Source organism: Limulus polyphemus, unplaced genomic scaffold (assembly GCF_000517525.1).
Source record: "Limulus polyphemus unplaced genomic scaffold, Limulus_polyphemus-2.1.2 Scaffold31, whole genome shotgun sequence".
In the NCBI taxonomy this organism is placed as follows: domain Eukaryota; kingdom Metazoa; phylum Arthropoda; class Merostomata; order Xiphosura; family Limulidae; genus Limulus; species Limulus polyphemus.
Window position 1 is genome coordinate 240,745 of NW_013665641.1, and position 17,507 is coordinate 258,251.

The 17,507-nt window shown below is 32.5% G+C and overlaps 1 protein-coding gene across 3 annotated transcripts in view; it reads right to left on the reverse strand.

Annotated features, from left to right (window-relative positions):
* The window catches only part of LOC106459888 (adenylate cyclase type 8-like), a 171,966-nt gene that overhangs the window by 36,659 nt on the left and 117,800 nt on the right, over window positions 1-17,507 (reverse strand). For 2 of the 3 annotated variants that reach the window (XM_022386781.1, XM_022386786.1), the window contains exons 10-15: window positions 12,644-12,865; window positions 9,844-10,086; window positions 9,585-9,682; window positions 7,855-8,056; window positions 5,630-5,713; window positions 3,428-3,600 (exon numbers count right to left, since the gene is read on the reverse strand). In XM_022386781.1, coding sequence (XP_022242489.1) covers window positions 3,428-3,600; window positions 5,630-5,713; window positions 7,855-8,056; window positions 9,585-9,682; window positions 9,844-10,086; window positions 12,644-12,865 — 1,022 coding nt within the window. The remainder of the gene's footprint in view (window positions 1-3,427; window positions 3,601-5,629; window positions 5,714-7,854; window positions 8,057-9,584; window positions 9,683-9,843; window positions 10,087-12,643; window positions 12,866-17,507) is intronic. The other variant, XM_022386792.1, reaches the window with a different exon arrangement.

Consider the following 17,507-nt stretch of genomic DNA (forward strand, 5'->3'; position numbering starts at 1 on the left):
GCTCGACTCGTAATCTGAGGGTCGCGGGTTCGAATCCCCTTTCCCACCAAACATGCTCGCCCTTTCAGTCGTGGGGCGTTATAATGTTACGGTTAATCCCACTATTCGTTGGTAAAAGAGTAGTCCAAGAGTTGGCGGTGGGTGGTGATCACAAGCTGCCTTCCCTCTAGTCTTACATTGGTAAATTAGGGACGGCTAGCCAGATAGCTCTCGTGTAGCTTTGCGTGAAATTCAAAAACAAACAAACAAACAATCCCAACATGGCCAATTTTGTCACTGAAAACTATTTATATCACTGCTTGGGAAGGTATCTTTGTGCCAAATCTCATGAAAGTTGATTGACATACGCATGAATAGTTTACGAAAACCTTAAATTGTACTTTTCTTGCTGAAAAATTAAGCAAATGATAAAAATCCCAATATTGTCAATATCACTGTTCGAGTATTTTTGGACCAAATTGCATGAAACAAGGCAAAGTAATTGACCAAAACCCTTATAATTATGGATTTATTTAAACTTTTGACCTCTTACAATGACCAGAAATGAACATATCCTACATTTTTGTATGTATATGTATAGAACCTATAAAAAGAACATCTTTTTAACAGATCCGATGTAAGTTGTCCGAAATACGGCATAGTAATTATCAAAAAACCGTAAAATCATGCTTTTTTGAGCCATCTTGACCCGCCTATCATTACTAAAAATGGATAAGTCCACCATTTTTGTTTGTTAATGTGTGGGACCTGTAGAAAAATATATTTGTGCTAAATCCATTGTAAATTGGTCAAAATATGGTCGATTAATTAGGCTGAACCCCTAAAAAACTATAAATGGGAAAATCCAATTTTTATGTCGATGTGTTGAGCGCTTAAGAATTTATATTTGTTCTAATTTCCATCTAAGTTGCTGTAAATATGACCGCACAGGTCCCCAAATATACATTTTTAGATTATTTGACCTTTGATCCCATGAAATCCTTAAAAATGACTAAATAAAAAAATGAAAAAGGCGTCTGGGCGTATTGGACCAAGGTATAGCTCTATCAAGTTTCAAGTCAATCCGCCGAGAGATGAAGGAATGCCGGCCAATTGAAAAGTGTTTAGAAGAAGAAGAAACAATAGATAAACTGAATGTCTTTCTGGAGATAAAGAGAATGATATCTATAAGGTAACAAGAAAATATCTAATATATGGAATATTGGGCTCTTGGTAACGATGTCTACTTGTAATTTACAACTGCAAAACTATTACACATAAAGTCTTACTTTTGTAAGTTGAAAATATCGTGAAAGAAGGTGTCTAACAGTATTGGTTAGGGAAGTCCACGTATGCGGTTTTGACCTATAAAATAATTCAAGTCATCACGTTTCCAAGGGAAAAAACTTAACAAACATCAGTTTCTGTGTAACGTAGTGAATAATACAATAAAATAGCTCATTCTACAAACAAAAACGATTTATGCTTTGGAGAAAACTAAACTGTTTACCAAAGCTTCGGCATATCTTTTCTTCTGGATAAAGCGTTTTACCACTAGTTGTGTTACTGTAAAATGACTTAACCAGAAGATTGTTTCGGAAATTCAAGCAAAGTTACACAAGGGCTATCTGCATACAGTCGTCTCTAAATTTGAATTGATAGATAACAGTTTGGTTTGTTATGAATTTCACGTATGCTAGACAAAGGCTATCTGCGCTAGCCGTCCTTAATTTAGCAAGGAAAGACTAGAGGGAAGGCAGCTAGCCATCACCACCCACCGCCAACTCTTGGGCTACTTTTTTTACCAACGTATAGTGGGATTGACCGTCACTTTATAACGCCTCCACGGCTAAAAGGGCGAGCATGTTTGGTGGGACGGGATTCGAACCAGGGACCCACAGATTGCGAGTCGAGCGCCCTAACCATCTGGTCAGATATATAACAGAGAATGCAGCTGGTAAATAGCATCCACCACCAATTCCTAGTTTGCTTTAATCGAATAGTGAACAGCTTTGACTTCACTCTTTAACGCACCCATGTCCCCAAAATAATGAGCACGATGTTTACGGCAGCACAAATTGCATACCGGCACGCTATAAGCGAGGTCACGCCGGACCCTTTACCCAGAAGAAGGTGTAAAATAATGCAGTGGTACAGTAAGCTGTTTTTATGAAATTTAAGCCGTTTTTATTTATAGTAGAAGGAATTTCACTCTATTGTATATTCATTACTACTTGAAACAAGACAATAGAATAAGCTAGGAGCAAAATTATCAGCAGGTATACGAAGATCAGAGTGTGTCCTAATTAGGTTTACATTAATTGTAAAGGACGACAGACAACCAAACATTTTATTAAGTAAATGAACGTTTTTCCAAAAAGTTGTTTTCTAATAGTTTCCTATTATTATTATTTACATAAGATGAAAATATTTTAAACAATAAGCAAGATAAGAACAAGGAAATCAAGACAGATTAGAGAAAGTAAGATACAAATGTCTAAAAACTGTTTCTTTTCTTAAGGATGGCAAAATTTGTCTTTGCACACCCTGTGAATCTACAAATGTTTGTTTGTTTGTTTAGGTAAAAGCCACACAATAGGTTATCTATGCTCTGTCCACTGCGGGAAATCAATCCCCGGATTTTAGCGCTGTAAGTCCCTAAATATACTGTTGACCAATAGGGGATTCTACAAATGAAAAAAACAAAAACATACTAACGTATGAATACAACAGTGAAACGAAAAATGAAAAACAAAAACGAGATTGGCATTAACTTTTCAACCCCAAACAGTACTTTATGTGCATAAGGGGTAATTGACCAGGTCAAGCATCTCTAGTTTTCTTGCACATCCAGTCCTTATTCTGAGCTACTAAACAGATAAAAGGCAAAAAATCAGCAACAACAGCTATTTTTGGTTTTGAACACACCATTGAAACTGCCTCTTACTCTTATAATTCACAAAAAGTTGAAAATGCAAAAAGTGTTTAGCAGCATTGCGGTGCGAACTTTAGACTACTAGGACGTTATTATTATAAAATGAACGTATGTGTATGATCTCATTGAAACTAGGAACAATTGAAAAAAATCCTATATAGGACTCATACATTTTTAATACAATTTGAACGAAAATGAATGCGTACTTTTATGACAGTTTTGGTTCTATTTCCACTGAGAAGCTCAACTGCAGGCTGAAAAGCTGGTAAAGGTAATGTCGAAATTATTACTTTTAAAGAAATTATAAGGAATTCAATTCTTGGAAATTGTAAAATCTGAAATATATAATCTTCATTAGCATAGCTTCAGGTGACCTTGGGGATATTTTATATTACTTAACACTGGTAATGGAGTCAGTAAAAAGAATGCTGTTAAGCCTCAAATAATGAATAAAATACACGTCAATATTGGACACAATTAAAGTAATATTATATTAACTTCCAAAATACCTACTTTTCATTGCTGTTACAACTTTGGATTCTGTCGAAAACTTTGCCAAAGATAACTCCGATGAAAGTGAGATAAACTGTTACCATAACAACCAACATGACCATTTTTAGAGAATAGTTTAGCTTCAAAAAGGCCGCACACGCTACCATAGTCAGGATCCAGGTAAACACGAAATACTGAAATCAAATTATGTTTTTTAGTTTAGTTTGAACAAATAGATTAACGAAAAGCCAAAGACAAATGCAATATAATTATAAATAATAAACTAATTATTTATAAATTTGAAGCCAGAATGATGAAATGAACTGCGTTAATTTTTATGCAAAATGTAGTTAAAAACAATACATCATTAAATTAGCTGTACCAACTGTTGTCATGTTGTATTTTCCTGTGGGTTGCTTGCATTTCGCACAACGTAATCAGCGTATTACCCCGAAACAATATCACGATTTTAGTGTTTTCTTATCAGTTAGTCTTTACATAAAATTATGCTTATGTTTTTAGTATACTATTTTATTGAATCATTATTTCTAGTGATTAATAGATGGCACTACAATATCGAAACAGTTCTTTCATGTGTGTGTGTTTTCTTGGAGAAAAGCCACATCGATCTATTTGCTGTGTCCATCGAGGGGAATCGAACTCCTGACTTTGGCATTATAAATCCTAAAACCTACCGCTGTCCCACGGTGGTACAGTTCTTTTATTTTATCTCATGCTCGTAAATTGTCAAGATAAGTCAAATATTTAGTAGAAAAATGCATAAAATGTAAACTAATTATACAAAGTAAAAAATAATAAAGTTGTTTGATTTTGATAGATTGATGACTAAAGGTAAAATATAATCAATATTTTTAAAGCCAAAGTTAAAACTTTTTAAATTTGCTATATTAATCGAAATTTACAATTTCAGATCCCTCGTAAAAGTATTAACTTATTTCCGCAAGCCGATCTGCTAGTTGTTCTAAAGTTGAGAAAAGAATCTATTGTGAAAATATATCTCCACAAAATAATTTCGAATCGAAGCGTATGCGTATTTTATATTGCGAATTAACTAGTTTCAGTGCAATTGTCATTTTTACCATGAATAATATGTCCTATTAATTCTTTTGCTTTAGTTGAACTTATTTTCTATTAGCCATTTAACGAAATAAACCCGCAGAACAAAGCTAAATTAAAACATTACTAAAAATGTTGAAAGAAAACATAGCAATTATTTTAAAACATTTCAAGTTTTCACTCAGCAGATGCCTACGTCATTACAACAATAAATTGTCATTTTAAACTTTCTAATGTGTGTTCAGTACTGTGACAGTTAAAATGTCTTTATGGAAGCTTGGCTCTTGCACTTCACGTCCCTAATCTGTAGCAGATCGTGTTGAAGAAGTATATTACGTCTTGCTAACGGTTTATTGAATCTAATTATGTTTTTATAATTGAAACTAAATTGAATTTAATTAACAAAACTTTTCGTAATTAAATTGAAACATACATGACATTTCGCATTATTTGTAAAGCAAAAAATGTTTGACTACAGTGGTTTTGTAAATTAATTAATTAAGAGTTTTTTTCTGTGCTTTTAGATTTTTAGTTTCCCTATCGGTTCAACGTTAACTATTCTTCTTCATGATTCAGGGTGAAAAACATGAAATTCTATATATCTGTATAAATCCACTCATGCTGAAAATAGGCTTTAAGAATAGACTGTAGCAAACACCAAAGCTAAACATTTGCACTTTGCTACAGAATAAAGTATCACATTTTTTTACACAGAGCCTAGACTTTCAGCACTTTGTTGTAAAATGAGATACCACATTTTACACACGGTCCAGATATTCTCCTAACAAAACTGTGATTATTTTCAAGACAGTTGAAAAAAAATCTAAGTTTACTTTAAATGACCTGAAACAATGAATTATGAGAAAGAATCGGCATTAATATTAAAAGAATGTTGGAATATATGAGCCTTAGAAGAAGACTTTAAGCACTCTGCAATACTATTATTTAAAGAAAATGACACTTAGCAGACTATTTGTATATGATATCGACATTATAAGCTTTTTTTTTCTTCCAGTCTACGTAAACCGTATCTTAAAGGTGTATTTTTGAGTTCTTTACTAAAACTTTTTTGTGTCACATAAAATCATTCAAAAAACCTTCGAGTTATGGTTATATTTTTACAGAATGAGTTTAAACAGTACTTACTTGAGGATAATAACAATACGGACTATCAGGATCGTACAATGAGGTATCATTTGACTCTTTAGAGGAGAATCTATCGCAGACAAACTACAAAAAACAAAAACCCTTGAGCATTAAATGACATTACTAATCATTTTGAAAATCATAAGGAATAACTACTAAAGTTATAGAACTAAATGACATTTTTGAAGTAATATTTCAATAATTAAATTTAACAAAATAATCTTTATTTGAGTTTCGGTTTATAGGCAGTGCAGGTTTTAAAACAATTAGGTGTTTGTTTTATAATAGTTTTTACACATTTTTATTTGAAAGATGAATGAGAGAAAACAAATTATTAATCGGAAAACAGAAATGTATAATAGATCTCAAGTAAGCATTTCAATTCATGTTATGAAGTAACTCAGATGAGTATTAAATGATTGCAGTTGAAGAAATTTTCTTTTTTTAGGTGGACTCTTGACAAAGAGGACGTACTTCTGGAAGTCAGGAAGTTGAGCTATAGGCGAGGTTTTGAAATGATGTTATTCGAGAGAAATGTATAAGACGTAAGTCCACTCATGCTCATTCTTAGTCAGATCCTAGTGTATGCTGTCATTAGTAGACGGTTTCTTCAGAGAGTCTTTCAAAAGGGTATCTGCACTTACGTTACAATAAATATACTGGGTTTGTCATGTTACCTTAAATAAAAAATCATTGGGTACAAAGTTTTCCATTGTTAGATTGATAAAATACAAATCTGAAAAAAAAAAAAAAGGTTTTAAGGATAGCATGTGTGTATTTTTTCCTGTTACGACAATCTTAGTATTCTTATCTTTCGGACGTAAAACTGCACAAAGATTATCTGCTCTAGCTGTCCCTAGTTTTTGAACTGATAAATTAGAGAGAAGGAAGCTAGTCAACAACATCTACCGCCAACTCTTGGGCTACTATAATTGAACAGTTGGATTTGACCGTCACTCTATATAACGCACTCACGTCTCTAAAGTGTGGAGGACAATTCGTTTTTATGGTAACGGTAACGCTAGCCATGGATACACAACTTGGCTTGCTAACCATTAATTCATGACCACTTATCTAGTTACGTAAGAAACAACTGTTATATGGACCTAATATGACCAGGGATGAGTGGGGACGGCAAACATTAATATGAGATATTGGTAATTATATTTTAGTTCATCAAGTGGGAAGAAATTCTTGAATTAGTATCTCAGTGAAATTTCTCCACCTTTTATTATCATTATTATTTGCATTTCTTTTACAAGCTTCAGTCCTCAGTATTGGAGGCCTCTAAAACATGTATAACATAACAGGTTTCAGCAATGAAACCGAAAGTTTGCGAAATGAAAATAAAATAAAAGTGAAAAGTTAACTGAGCTATTGATGGTATAATGCTTTTATTTATATAAAGAAATAACTGTCAAAAAAAAACAATTGTGATATTTTGTATAGAATATAATTGTGAGAAAACTGCACCTGTTAAAAGTACTTAAACATCCGCTAATAGCGCTACTGCGGTAAATTTCTGTCCTACTTTAACTAGTGGCTGTATAGACCTAAAATATAAAATTTGGTTGGCACGTATAATTATGAAGCGAAAACTTTTATGTACATATGTAATCTTCGAAAAAAAAAAGCTGAGAAAAACATTACATTCAAACGTCGAAAAAAGAATGGTTACATTGACATAGTGTATCATGGTCGCTACTTACAAAACAGAAAGGTAAATGCTTGATGTGACCAAAGATTAATGTGGTCTGTATGCATAAAAGTGGAACACAGAAAATTTTAAAACTCTATCTGGGTGTTCAAACATGCAATATAGTTTGAGTGTTTATGAAAAGTTTGGTTTTGTGACAAAATGCTGCTTTTTTTTTCTTTTGCTATCCATGCTATTCTGAAATTAAATGGGATAATGATGGGCGAGACATTTTACCTTGATATTATTTTGTTGTTGTTGTTGTAAAAAACAACACAAAACCAAAATAAAGAATAGTCATTTTACATACAAGTTACTCAGTATAAACATTTATTAATTGAAACAATGATGGTTGACTACGACAAGATTTTCCTTCTTATGGAGTACCATAAAAATATTACTACCATTTTCACAATATATTAAGTAACCTTGTGTTCACGATAGAACTAGCCATCTTTAAACGATGAGCAGCAGATACAATATTCTGATTCTTCAGATTTTTTTGTCTCTATTTTACAGAAGTACTTGCCATTGTTGAGGAAGATGCAATAAATATTACAAATACAGCTCCACAGATCACTAAGTTACGAAAAAATCTCTTTTCGTCCAATTTTCTTGAGACATTCTTAATGGCCTTCGGAAAATAAGAAAATTCTGTTGCCATGGCTACCAGAACAAAGATGATTAGTGCCAAAGTTGTCAATAGAAACGCCACTAACATTATCAAGGATCTAGGAGAAACAAAAACAACGTGTTTGAGAGAAAATTACAAAATCAAGTTATATTTGAGTGCAAAAATGTGACACTTATCAGATTTGAAAAAGGTGGTATGCCCGAAGAAAATTGTCATCTATTTCTTATTTTATGTGTTTCATAGGAAATAGATAAAAATGTTTGTTTGTAGTCTACGTCAGACTTCCACTCTCCCGAACTTTGTTATAATAATTTTGTCAGACTTCGTAAATATGAAAGTTATGCCATATTTTAGATATTTTTTCTCGGAAAATTATTGAAAATATCTATTCAAGCAATTCTTATGGCACTATTTGAAATCATATTTGTGTTAAAACAAAATAGATGGCATAATCAAAATGAAAGTAAATTTTACATTAAGATGAATGATAAATTAAGTCACTAAAATTATCAAAAGCAGCAAGGTTTTATTAATCATAAATACTTTAACAAAACTGAGTAATCATATGTAATCCTTATCTAACATTTTTACACTTGTAATGTTTGGTTCTTGTTTAAGTGCAGAGCTACACGATGGCTCATCTGCAATGTGTTCATCACAGGGATTGATTCTCTATTTTTGTCGCTATAAACCCTCAGGCTTAAAGCTGATCCACCGAGGAGTCACTCCTGAAGTAAATCAAGGTGTGCGTGAGTAGGATGTTTATGCCGATAAGGGTATAACTGAATGAAGATAAAGATGGAATCACTAAAACTGGCACTTAACATCTCATAGAAATGTAAAGGTCAGAGATAAAGGACTGATATTACAATATTAGAAAGTGGATATGTGTGAAGCAACTGAAATCAAATGAAACTTGCGTAGTAAAAGACAGTAGAAAGTTTAAAGCAAAGATCACATCTCGAAACATTAAGGCGGAAAGAGGTGGGTGAAAAAGTGTGTTTACCACTTCGTACGGACACCATTCAACTAAAGGATGATATTATGTATAGAAATATCTTAAAATGTTCATTTCGAGGAGAATTAATTAGATATGAATATTTTTAACCAGTGATAACGCGTGAATATATTAATGACATATATGTGCATTATTAATACACTGTTAATGTATTATAACTGGTTGTAATCTAAAATTGTTGTTCTACGGGAGACAAGATCCAGTTTCATTTTGAGTATTTATCGTATATTAGAACACTCAGACGAGCATTCTTACAATGTAAGCTTTTAATTACCTAAATTTTTTGATAGTTTTCTATGAGTTAGACCAATGACCAGTTAGCTGGATGATTTATGTAGCTATATACCATAAACTTTTAATATCTATCCACAATGTATTGCTACTTTTAAATTTGTAGAGAATACGGGGTTGATTCCAATTTGAAAAATAAAAAATAAAGTAAACGATGAAACGGTGAAATAGTCTTACAGAATTCAAAGAAGTAATACCAAAAATGCGTTTTAAAGATAAACTGAAACTGGCATATCAAGCTATAATATGTCATTGTTAACAAATAAATCGTGCGTAAAAAAATAGGAGGAGATCAAATGATTTCTTAGCAACATACCTTGGTAATAAAATACTTTGACAAGTAGCAATAAATAACCAGATAACGAAGGCACACAATAGATTGGATCGGAATACCGTATCTCGAATCTGATGAAACTGAAAAATAAAATACGGTTTTAGATATTATAACCTCGATTCATATGACAGATTTACTGTTATATATCTATATTTAGTTTAGATACTGTCTTTATTCTTCTATTTAAATGACAAAAAAAGAAAATAATTTAAATATACTAAAATCATGAAAATGTGCTCACATTTGCTTCCATGTCTTTGGACTTAAAGCTCAATGTAAACCATCTCACATTTTCTTTTCTTATCCGTTTGTTGGATTCAATTTCGATACTGTGATCAATTAATTCGTCGACTTCTTCGCTCATTGTCAGTGCTAATTTTCGATGACTTTCTGTTTTTCTATTGTCGATTTGTTTTTCTTGATTCAGTGGCCGATGGTTAACGTCAAAAGAATCTTCGTCTACAGGATCGCCAAGGTCATTTAACTGAACATGAGAAGATAAATTTAAAGGATTATTTTGCTTTCTGTAATAATAACATATATTTTTCCGTCAGCCACTTAATTAGTCCACTTCTGCAGCTAATAAAGCCTAGAAAATAGGATGTTGTATAACAAAACATTATTGAAGAAAATCAATAATACAAACAATTGTGTTCTTAAAATCATTGAGAGCATTGTCGATAGTTGTTAACTGAAAAAAGGTGGTTAAAATACGTAACCCAACTCTTAGAAACTGTTTCCCTTTTTCATTTGGAAGTAATTATTAATTTCGTTTTTTACTGTAAAGACAGACATTGTGATTTAAATATTTGTTTCATGTGTTTGTAGTATTATTGAATTATTTAGACATTTTATAAAACCTTGAGCAATTACTTGAAAGTACTGTTTACCAGTGTATTAGTTCATGTATTTAGAGTAATGTTCCTGTTAATTAATGTTATACGTTTATCAATTTATGATTTTAAAAACTTCACGTCTTTTATGTTTCCCTAGAGCAGGACTGAACCCAGGATCTCTCACATACCAGACGAGTGCTCTTTAAAACTGAACTAAAGAGTTTTAACTCAGTAACATTTCTGGTAAACACTTTTTAACAGCTGGAAATACCGCATTCTTACTCTCTTGCAAAGTTTCATTATATCAGGTTCGTGAAACGACCACTAGATGAGCACCAGATTTTTACTGGTATTTCAATTTTGGTGTCTCTCCGAACAGGATTATAGGCTGGAACCTCTCACACACCAGGCAAGTACGCTATCAGTTAAGCTCAAGAAAAAATCAGTAGCTATCGCTTGTAAAGCACTTTTTTTAATAACTCAAATTACTAAACTATTACGTCAATTTCAAGAATTTTAAGTAAACTTTTTAAGTTTTGTTGTTGCTACTTTCGTTTTTTTTGGGGGGGGGCACAAAGTTAAGCTGATGCAAATGTATGAGAGTATCTAAATGTGTTTCTCTAACCAATTTCATAAGGTTTTATCCCTTTCTAAGGATGATTTACTATGAAATATTTTGTAAAACGTTTCATATAAAGTCAGATTTATCTATGCGCAATTTACAAAAAACAACAATCTCTTTGTTAATTGAATCGACTCATTTTTTATTGAGAAGTCTATAGAATAATTAAAAAAATGGTTTAGTTTCAGGTGTAATTTAAAACAATTGCATCAAAAATAAATTATCATTTCCAACAACAATAAAACTATTATAAATGTTCTGACAGCAAAACAAAACGCAACAACAAGAACAAAGTAAATAATACTAATGTACATGCTAGAATGTGGGATATTATAAAATGTTTCTTAATCTTAAGGGTATCTAAGTCAGCAGGACCCATATAGCTCTAGCCTCACAAACTGCAGAGAAAAAAAAACTGAAGAAAGAAGAAAAGAAAAAGAATAAATGTGGGTGACCCACCCCACTACATCTACATCTTTACGAGTTGTGTGAAGGTAATTGCTCAAATAAAGTTATCAATAACAGACAACTAGGACTGGTAAGAAGATTGTATTCCAGCTCTCATAACAGTTAACATATAGCAGAGCAGTAAGTAACTAGAGAACAATAGACAGTGCCATTTATATCAACATTTTCCGAATCAAAAGTCTAAGAAAATTGAGTATCACAATTATCTTTCACCCTTAGCAGACTAATGCTAGCTGACAAAGCTAAAGTGAAATTCTACTTAATTACATCAGTACTAGTAGATGTTTTACATATTCGTATGATTGTTAAGCATCATCCGATTAATTCAACAAATGTAAAGGTTCAGATGGAAACTGACAATGGTTTATAATAATAAAGAAAAATAAAATGAAGAGAGTTCAGTAAGTTATACAATTATAAGATCTGTTATCAATTATGAAAATCATGACAGCTAGAAACAAGAAGTTAAATAATTACATGGCTTTAAATTGGATGAGATTTGTGTTCATTTTTAAAGTTTCTACTTGTGGTTTTTAATTTTTAAAGATTTAATGAATCTATTTAGTTTTTGAGTATTCTTCTTTAGTTCTAATTTTTCTGTCTATTTTGTAAGGTGAAATTAGGGCTGGTAAACAAATATAAAGCTGCATAACTTACTTGGTTTGATATAGGCTCTCCAGTGTTATAACATAATTAAAATATTAGGACGTTTTACTTGATGATGCTTAAGTCTGTAACTTTAACGACTTCATGTTGATTACAGAAATAATAGTTTCAGTATTTCTGGTGGGCAAATTATTTTCGACAGTTTAACAAAATATTGCATTTAAGATCGTTGGTATTATATATTATTACACCTTTGTCTTGATATTAAGTTTCGAATAGCTTAACCCGAGATCTAATAAAGATGTGTACTATTAGAGCAAAACCTCGTCTCAAAACAAACTCAAACATGAAGATGAAGCCCATTTACCCTTCAAAGCTGAATACCAAAATTATATTTTGGTACATTTTCTCTTACCCTTTATTCGAATTTTTTACTAACAAAGAGTTGTAAAAAAATTTAAAATGTGTTTAATTTATCTTTGATAAAATTAACAACAATAAATATCTACATTTTCAAACGGTATCTCAGGAGTCCAATCAGTTGTGACATCTTCATCGGAAACAGTTGTCGTATTTCCACTAGAGATCTGGTCTCCATTGAGAAGTTGGCTGCTGGTGGCACTGCTATGTCGATGGGAGATCTGGTCTCCATTGAGAAGTTGGCTGCTGGTGGCACTGCTATGTCGATGGGTATCTCCTGGATTGAAATGCCGTTGTCGATTTTTTCCACCCTACGTTAATGTCGAAACATTGAAAATATGCTTGTTAGGTAGAAACAGTGAGTATATATGAGGCATGTTTATTATTAGACAATAACATACACAAAATACAGTAGAATAGTTTCTATTTTAAAATAAAAGAGCACCATGGATCATTATCCCTACATAGTGATTGCATAACTTTTAAAAGTTTCCTCTTGTGATTAAAATAAATAAAAATTGCATCATTTGTAAACAAGGTTTTTACAATTATATAATGAAAAGTATTCAACAGCCTTGATTAGATAACTCATGGTGAATATAACTGTTATAATAAAATTATCTTTACAATTTCCCGACAGATCATTTCTTTGACATTTCAAATGCTCTAATAAGAAGGAATGCTGTTAAAAAAAAGCATGTGGATATGTAAACTAAGCTTTATTAATTGACATATGACAGCCGAAAACCAGTCCAAATATCACTTATATTAGATGGAAACAGGAAAAAATTGCTAATAGAGCAAACTGTGGACGGTGAATTATTTTAAACTTCTGGTGTGAGGAGTTGTATTTCACTTTCTTTTGTATTGAAGGTGGAGTAAAAATACAGAAAATATAACCATTTGACATTCTTCTCTTGTTCCGACAGTGCTAACTGTTGAAGATGATGAAAATATATGGGAAAAGGGTCTCTTAGAGGGGAATGGGTCCTTTGATCCCCTAGAAAGGGCGAATAACATCCACAATGTACAGAACGTAGTTGCTTATAATTTCAACCCTAAGCTCAAAAGGTCTCTCAAAACGCTATGAAATAATCTACCACTCTTGTACTATCTAATATTAATTTAAAGGGAACAACACTGACTTCAATCACCTTTCTTATCCAGCATAATAACAAGTTCTCAATATGATTGAACATCTTTTGGGATTAACAAGAACGTCACATTCGCCAATATAATTCTCTGCCGACATCTGTAAACAGATTGCTGATCATACTCCTCAACGAATGGATTGCAATCAAACAAGACGCCTTCAAGTGTTTTTTAGAGTATATGCCACCGGGTCTACACTATTATTGCAGTAAAAGATGGTTCCAATAAAGTAGTCAACCAGTGTATAAGGTCGGTATTCAGAAGATCTCTTACATACAAAGACCGTTCAACCCGTGTATCTCAAATATGCTGTTGAAGGTGCTACTAAATACCAATATTAATATAATGTGTTTAAAATCAAATTGAAGATAATTGTTATTATCCATCTCTTTTAGATTCTTGAAATCTTCGTTTTAGAACACCTGATTCGATTTTGTAATTTCCGAAAGCGACTGGGACGGGAGGTCGTCTGGGTCACACAAGAAATAAGCTTCAAGCAGAACCTCTTCCCGCAGGCACTGTATTAGTAACATAAAACACCTGTAACGAGAGTTCTTGTTATATACGCGAAAAACATATAATTGAGTTAAAATTATACAATAATGTACATTTTACTCGGTCTATACTTTTTATAGAAATTGTTAGCTTCAATGATTTAAAAATTGCACAACTAAATTTTATTACTTCTTTTTAGGATTTTCAAGACTTGAATCGAGACCTAATTCTGATTTATAGGTATTTAAGGCTAAATGCTAAACGCCAAAATTGTATTTAAAACTCTCTGCAAAATTATCAAGTGATGAAAATGTGCCAAGTGTGGTATTTGTACAGTTCGACCAACGCTGAAACTATCAGTCGGAATAAGATAAAAATTATTTTACACTTAATTAAAAATCATCAAATCGTCGAATAAGAATACTGTGCAGAGTCGAATTTTCAATATCCTTTAATTTTATACTCCCTTTGTAACCTTCTTTAATATGGTGAATTAGTGCATTAAACTTAACATTACAGTATATTGAAATACCCAATCGTTGATCGTTTGAGTATTTTAATATATTTAAATATTTACACAAGTTCCTTGAATATTAACATTACAGGCTTAACTTTCATGTACAAAATATCCAAGTGCACATTCTATCCTCTGGTGCGTATTTGTATATGTTAAGTACCTTACAACCCTTTAAGTTTATTTCCTTCTGTCTAATAAAGAATTGTGGTTGGTAATGGTGCATTCAAACAAAGTCTAACAAACTCAATAAACGTTTTATTCAGTGGCATATTCTTCTACTAACTTAGCAAAAACATTATTCTCCTTTAGGGTGTTATAAGATTACTGCTTCCCCTTCTTCTACATTATTCTCCTTTAGGGTGTTATAACATTACTGCTTCTCCTTCTTCTACATTATTCTCCTTTAGGGTGTTATAAGATTACTGCTTCCCCTTCTTCTCAGTTATTTCCTTTAGGGTGTTATAAGATTACTGCTTCCCCTTCTTCTACATTGTTCTCCTTTAGGGTGTTATAACATTACTGCTTCTCCTTCTTCTACATTATTCTCCTTTAGGGTGTTATAAGATTACTGCTTCCCCTTCTTCTACATTATTCTCCTTTAGGGTGTTATAAGATTACTGCTTCCCCTTCTTCTACATTATTCTCCTTTAGGGTGTTATAAGATTACTGCTTCCCCTTCTTCTCAGTTATCAGAGCATCTTGAGCGTAACATACACATAACAGGATTGCTCTACCTTTGATTATACCTAATATTTAAGCTTTTCTGGGGTAAGTCTGTATTCAAGATAGCATAGACAGTGTGCCTTACTAGTCAGTTGTGCTGTCACGCAAACAAGTTGTAACAAAAGGCTCCACGACCGAGTTTGACAACTCAGCTTGTTTATCATACAATTGACCGCATAGCACTGATAAACGTATTTTGTTTTTGCTGAACTATACAGTAGTCTGTTGTTCTAATTTTAAACGCATAAAGTGTTGAAGCGTAAAATTAATCAGGCATTGGCTGCAAGTTTCTTTAATCCTCTTAGTCGATCCATTTTAAATTAGAAGTGTTTAAAGTATTTTCATCGTTTGTCTAACTCAGTCAACTAGCTAGGAGATCTTTCCTTGAGTTCGTCAGTTAGGTAGGAGCTACGAAAGCTCCTACACGAGAAAAGCTGCATACGTGGTTACTCGGAAAATTGTGGAGACGCCTTAACCCACTTGAACTGTAATTTTTTTTTTCAAAATAGATTCAGTTTTAATGCTAAAGCGAAGTAAGTGTTATACGGGGCCGGCGCAACGTGTTTTGCTGCCATGTGCTAACGTTGACTGTGCCGTCCACCCCCAAGGAACTTTCTATGAATTATCTGTATGTAGCTGCAGTGTTATGCTCTAGCTGTATGCTTTACTGTAAAATGTCTATTCTGTCTGATGGGGAACAGATGGCGGCCAGAAACAATTTTTTACATTCATTTTTGTTGCCCCAAGAACCTGCCGCCTGTGCAAATTTACGTGCTGCACCCCTGATCACGCAAGCCCATATGTTATATGAATACCAGCGTTTCTACAGATTCTAAGCGTAAATTTCAACACAAAGTGGAACAGAGGAAGTGTTTCTACTAGGAAGAAAACATATATTCTTAATAGAGATTCTTAAAGACACGGTGAACATGTCTAACACTTAGCTCAATAAAATTTTGTGACTTAGCAAACTAGACTGGCAGCATCCGCATCTATAATATCTTCCTATAGTTCACTGAATATGTTGAAGAAAATGAAATTGCGTAACACATGTGTTTTTCATATGAATCTCACAAACTTCTAGTAAGAAACCTACAGCTTTATGTAGCCAAACTTTCCAATGTACTTATATAAGGGTACTTCGAATTTAATCATTTGAAAGAGGCCACATAGCCTTACATGCTTTCAGAGGTCTTCTTCAGATACTGCACTAAAATTATCAGGAACACTTTTAAATATTTATGAAATGTACTAAGTCCTTTAGACAAGTTGGAAGTTGTTTTGATACTTTGTTAAAGGAATACTTGAACTACGTAGATCGAACTTAATATCCTTATCTTAGAGTTGTTTTTATTTTATTTTTCTCAATCATACACACACACACACACACAAATATGTCAGTTTTCTGTATATTCATTTGCTTTATACGTCATGTGATGAAACTAGGTAGTTTCATTCCGTTAGCTAACTGATTTTTCCTTGCTTTTTTCATTCATATCACGAGCTAATTTAGACCAAGTAGGTGTTAGTAAATAGATTAAATCCAGAGAGCTGTTGAGTATACCTTTTTTCATGAGTTGTACATGAACATAACGATCAAAACATCATTAACATGGCCTGACGAAATATTATGATGTTTCATGTATCTTAACATTTTCTAAAATAAATATATATGTGTGTGTGTATGTGTGTGTGCATATTTCCAAATTCCTACCCTACTAACTCACATTTTATGCTAGCTCAGCTCGCTTATAGCACTAAATTTAAAATATAACTTGCTAAAGGCTGGTACAGAAAGTAAGATAGATAACTTATATATGATATTGATATAAAGCTAAGCTTACTCGTATGTTATACTTATGATACGCTATTCCTATTTATGCTGTAACTTTGATTTTGCTTACTATATAGTTGTTAATTTATTCTACACCGCTGATATTTCAAAAAAGTTGCATTTAGTATATTCATTCATGTTTTGATACTTTCATGCTTCTTTGTTTGTTTTTTAATTATGCACAAAGCTACACAAGGGCTATCTGTGCTCTGCCCACCACTGGTATCGAAAC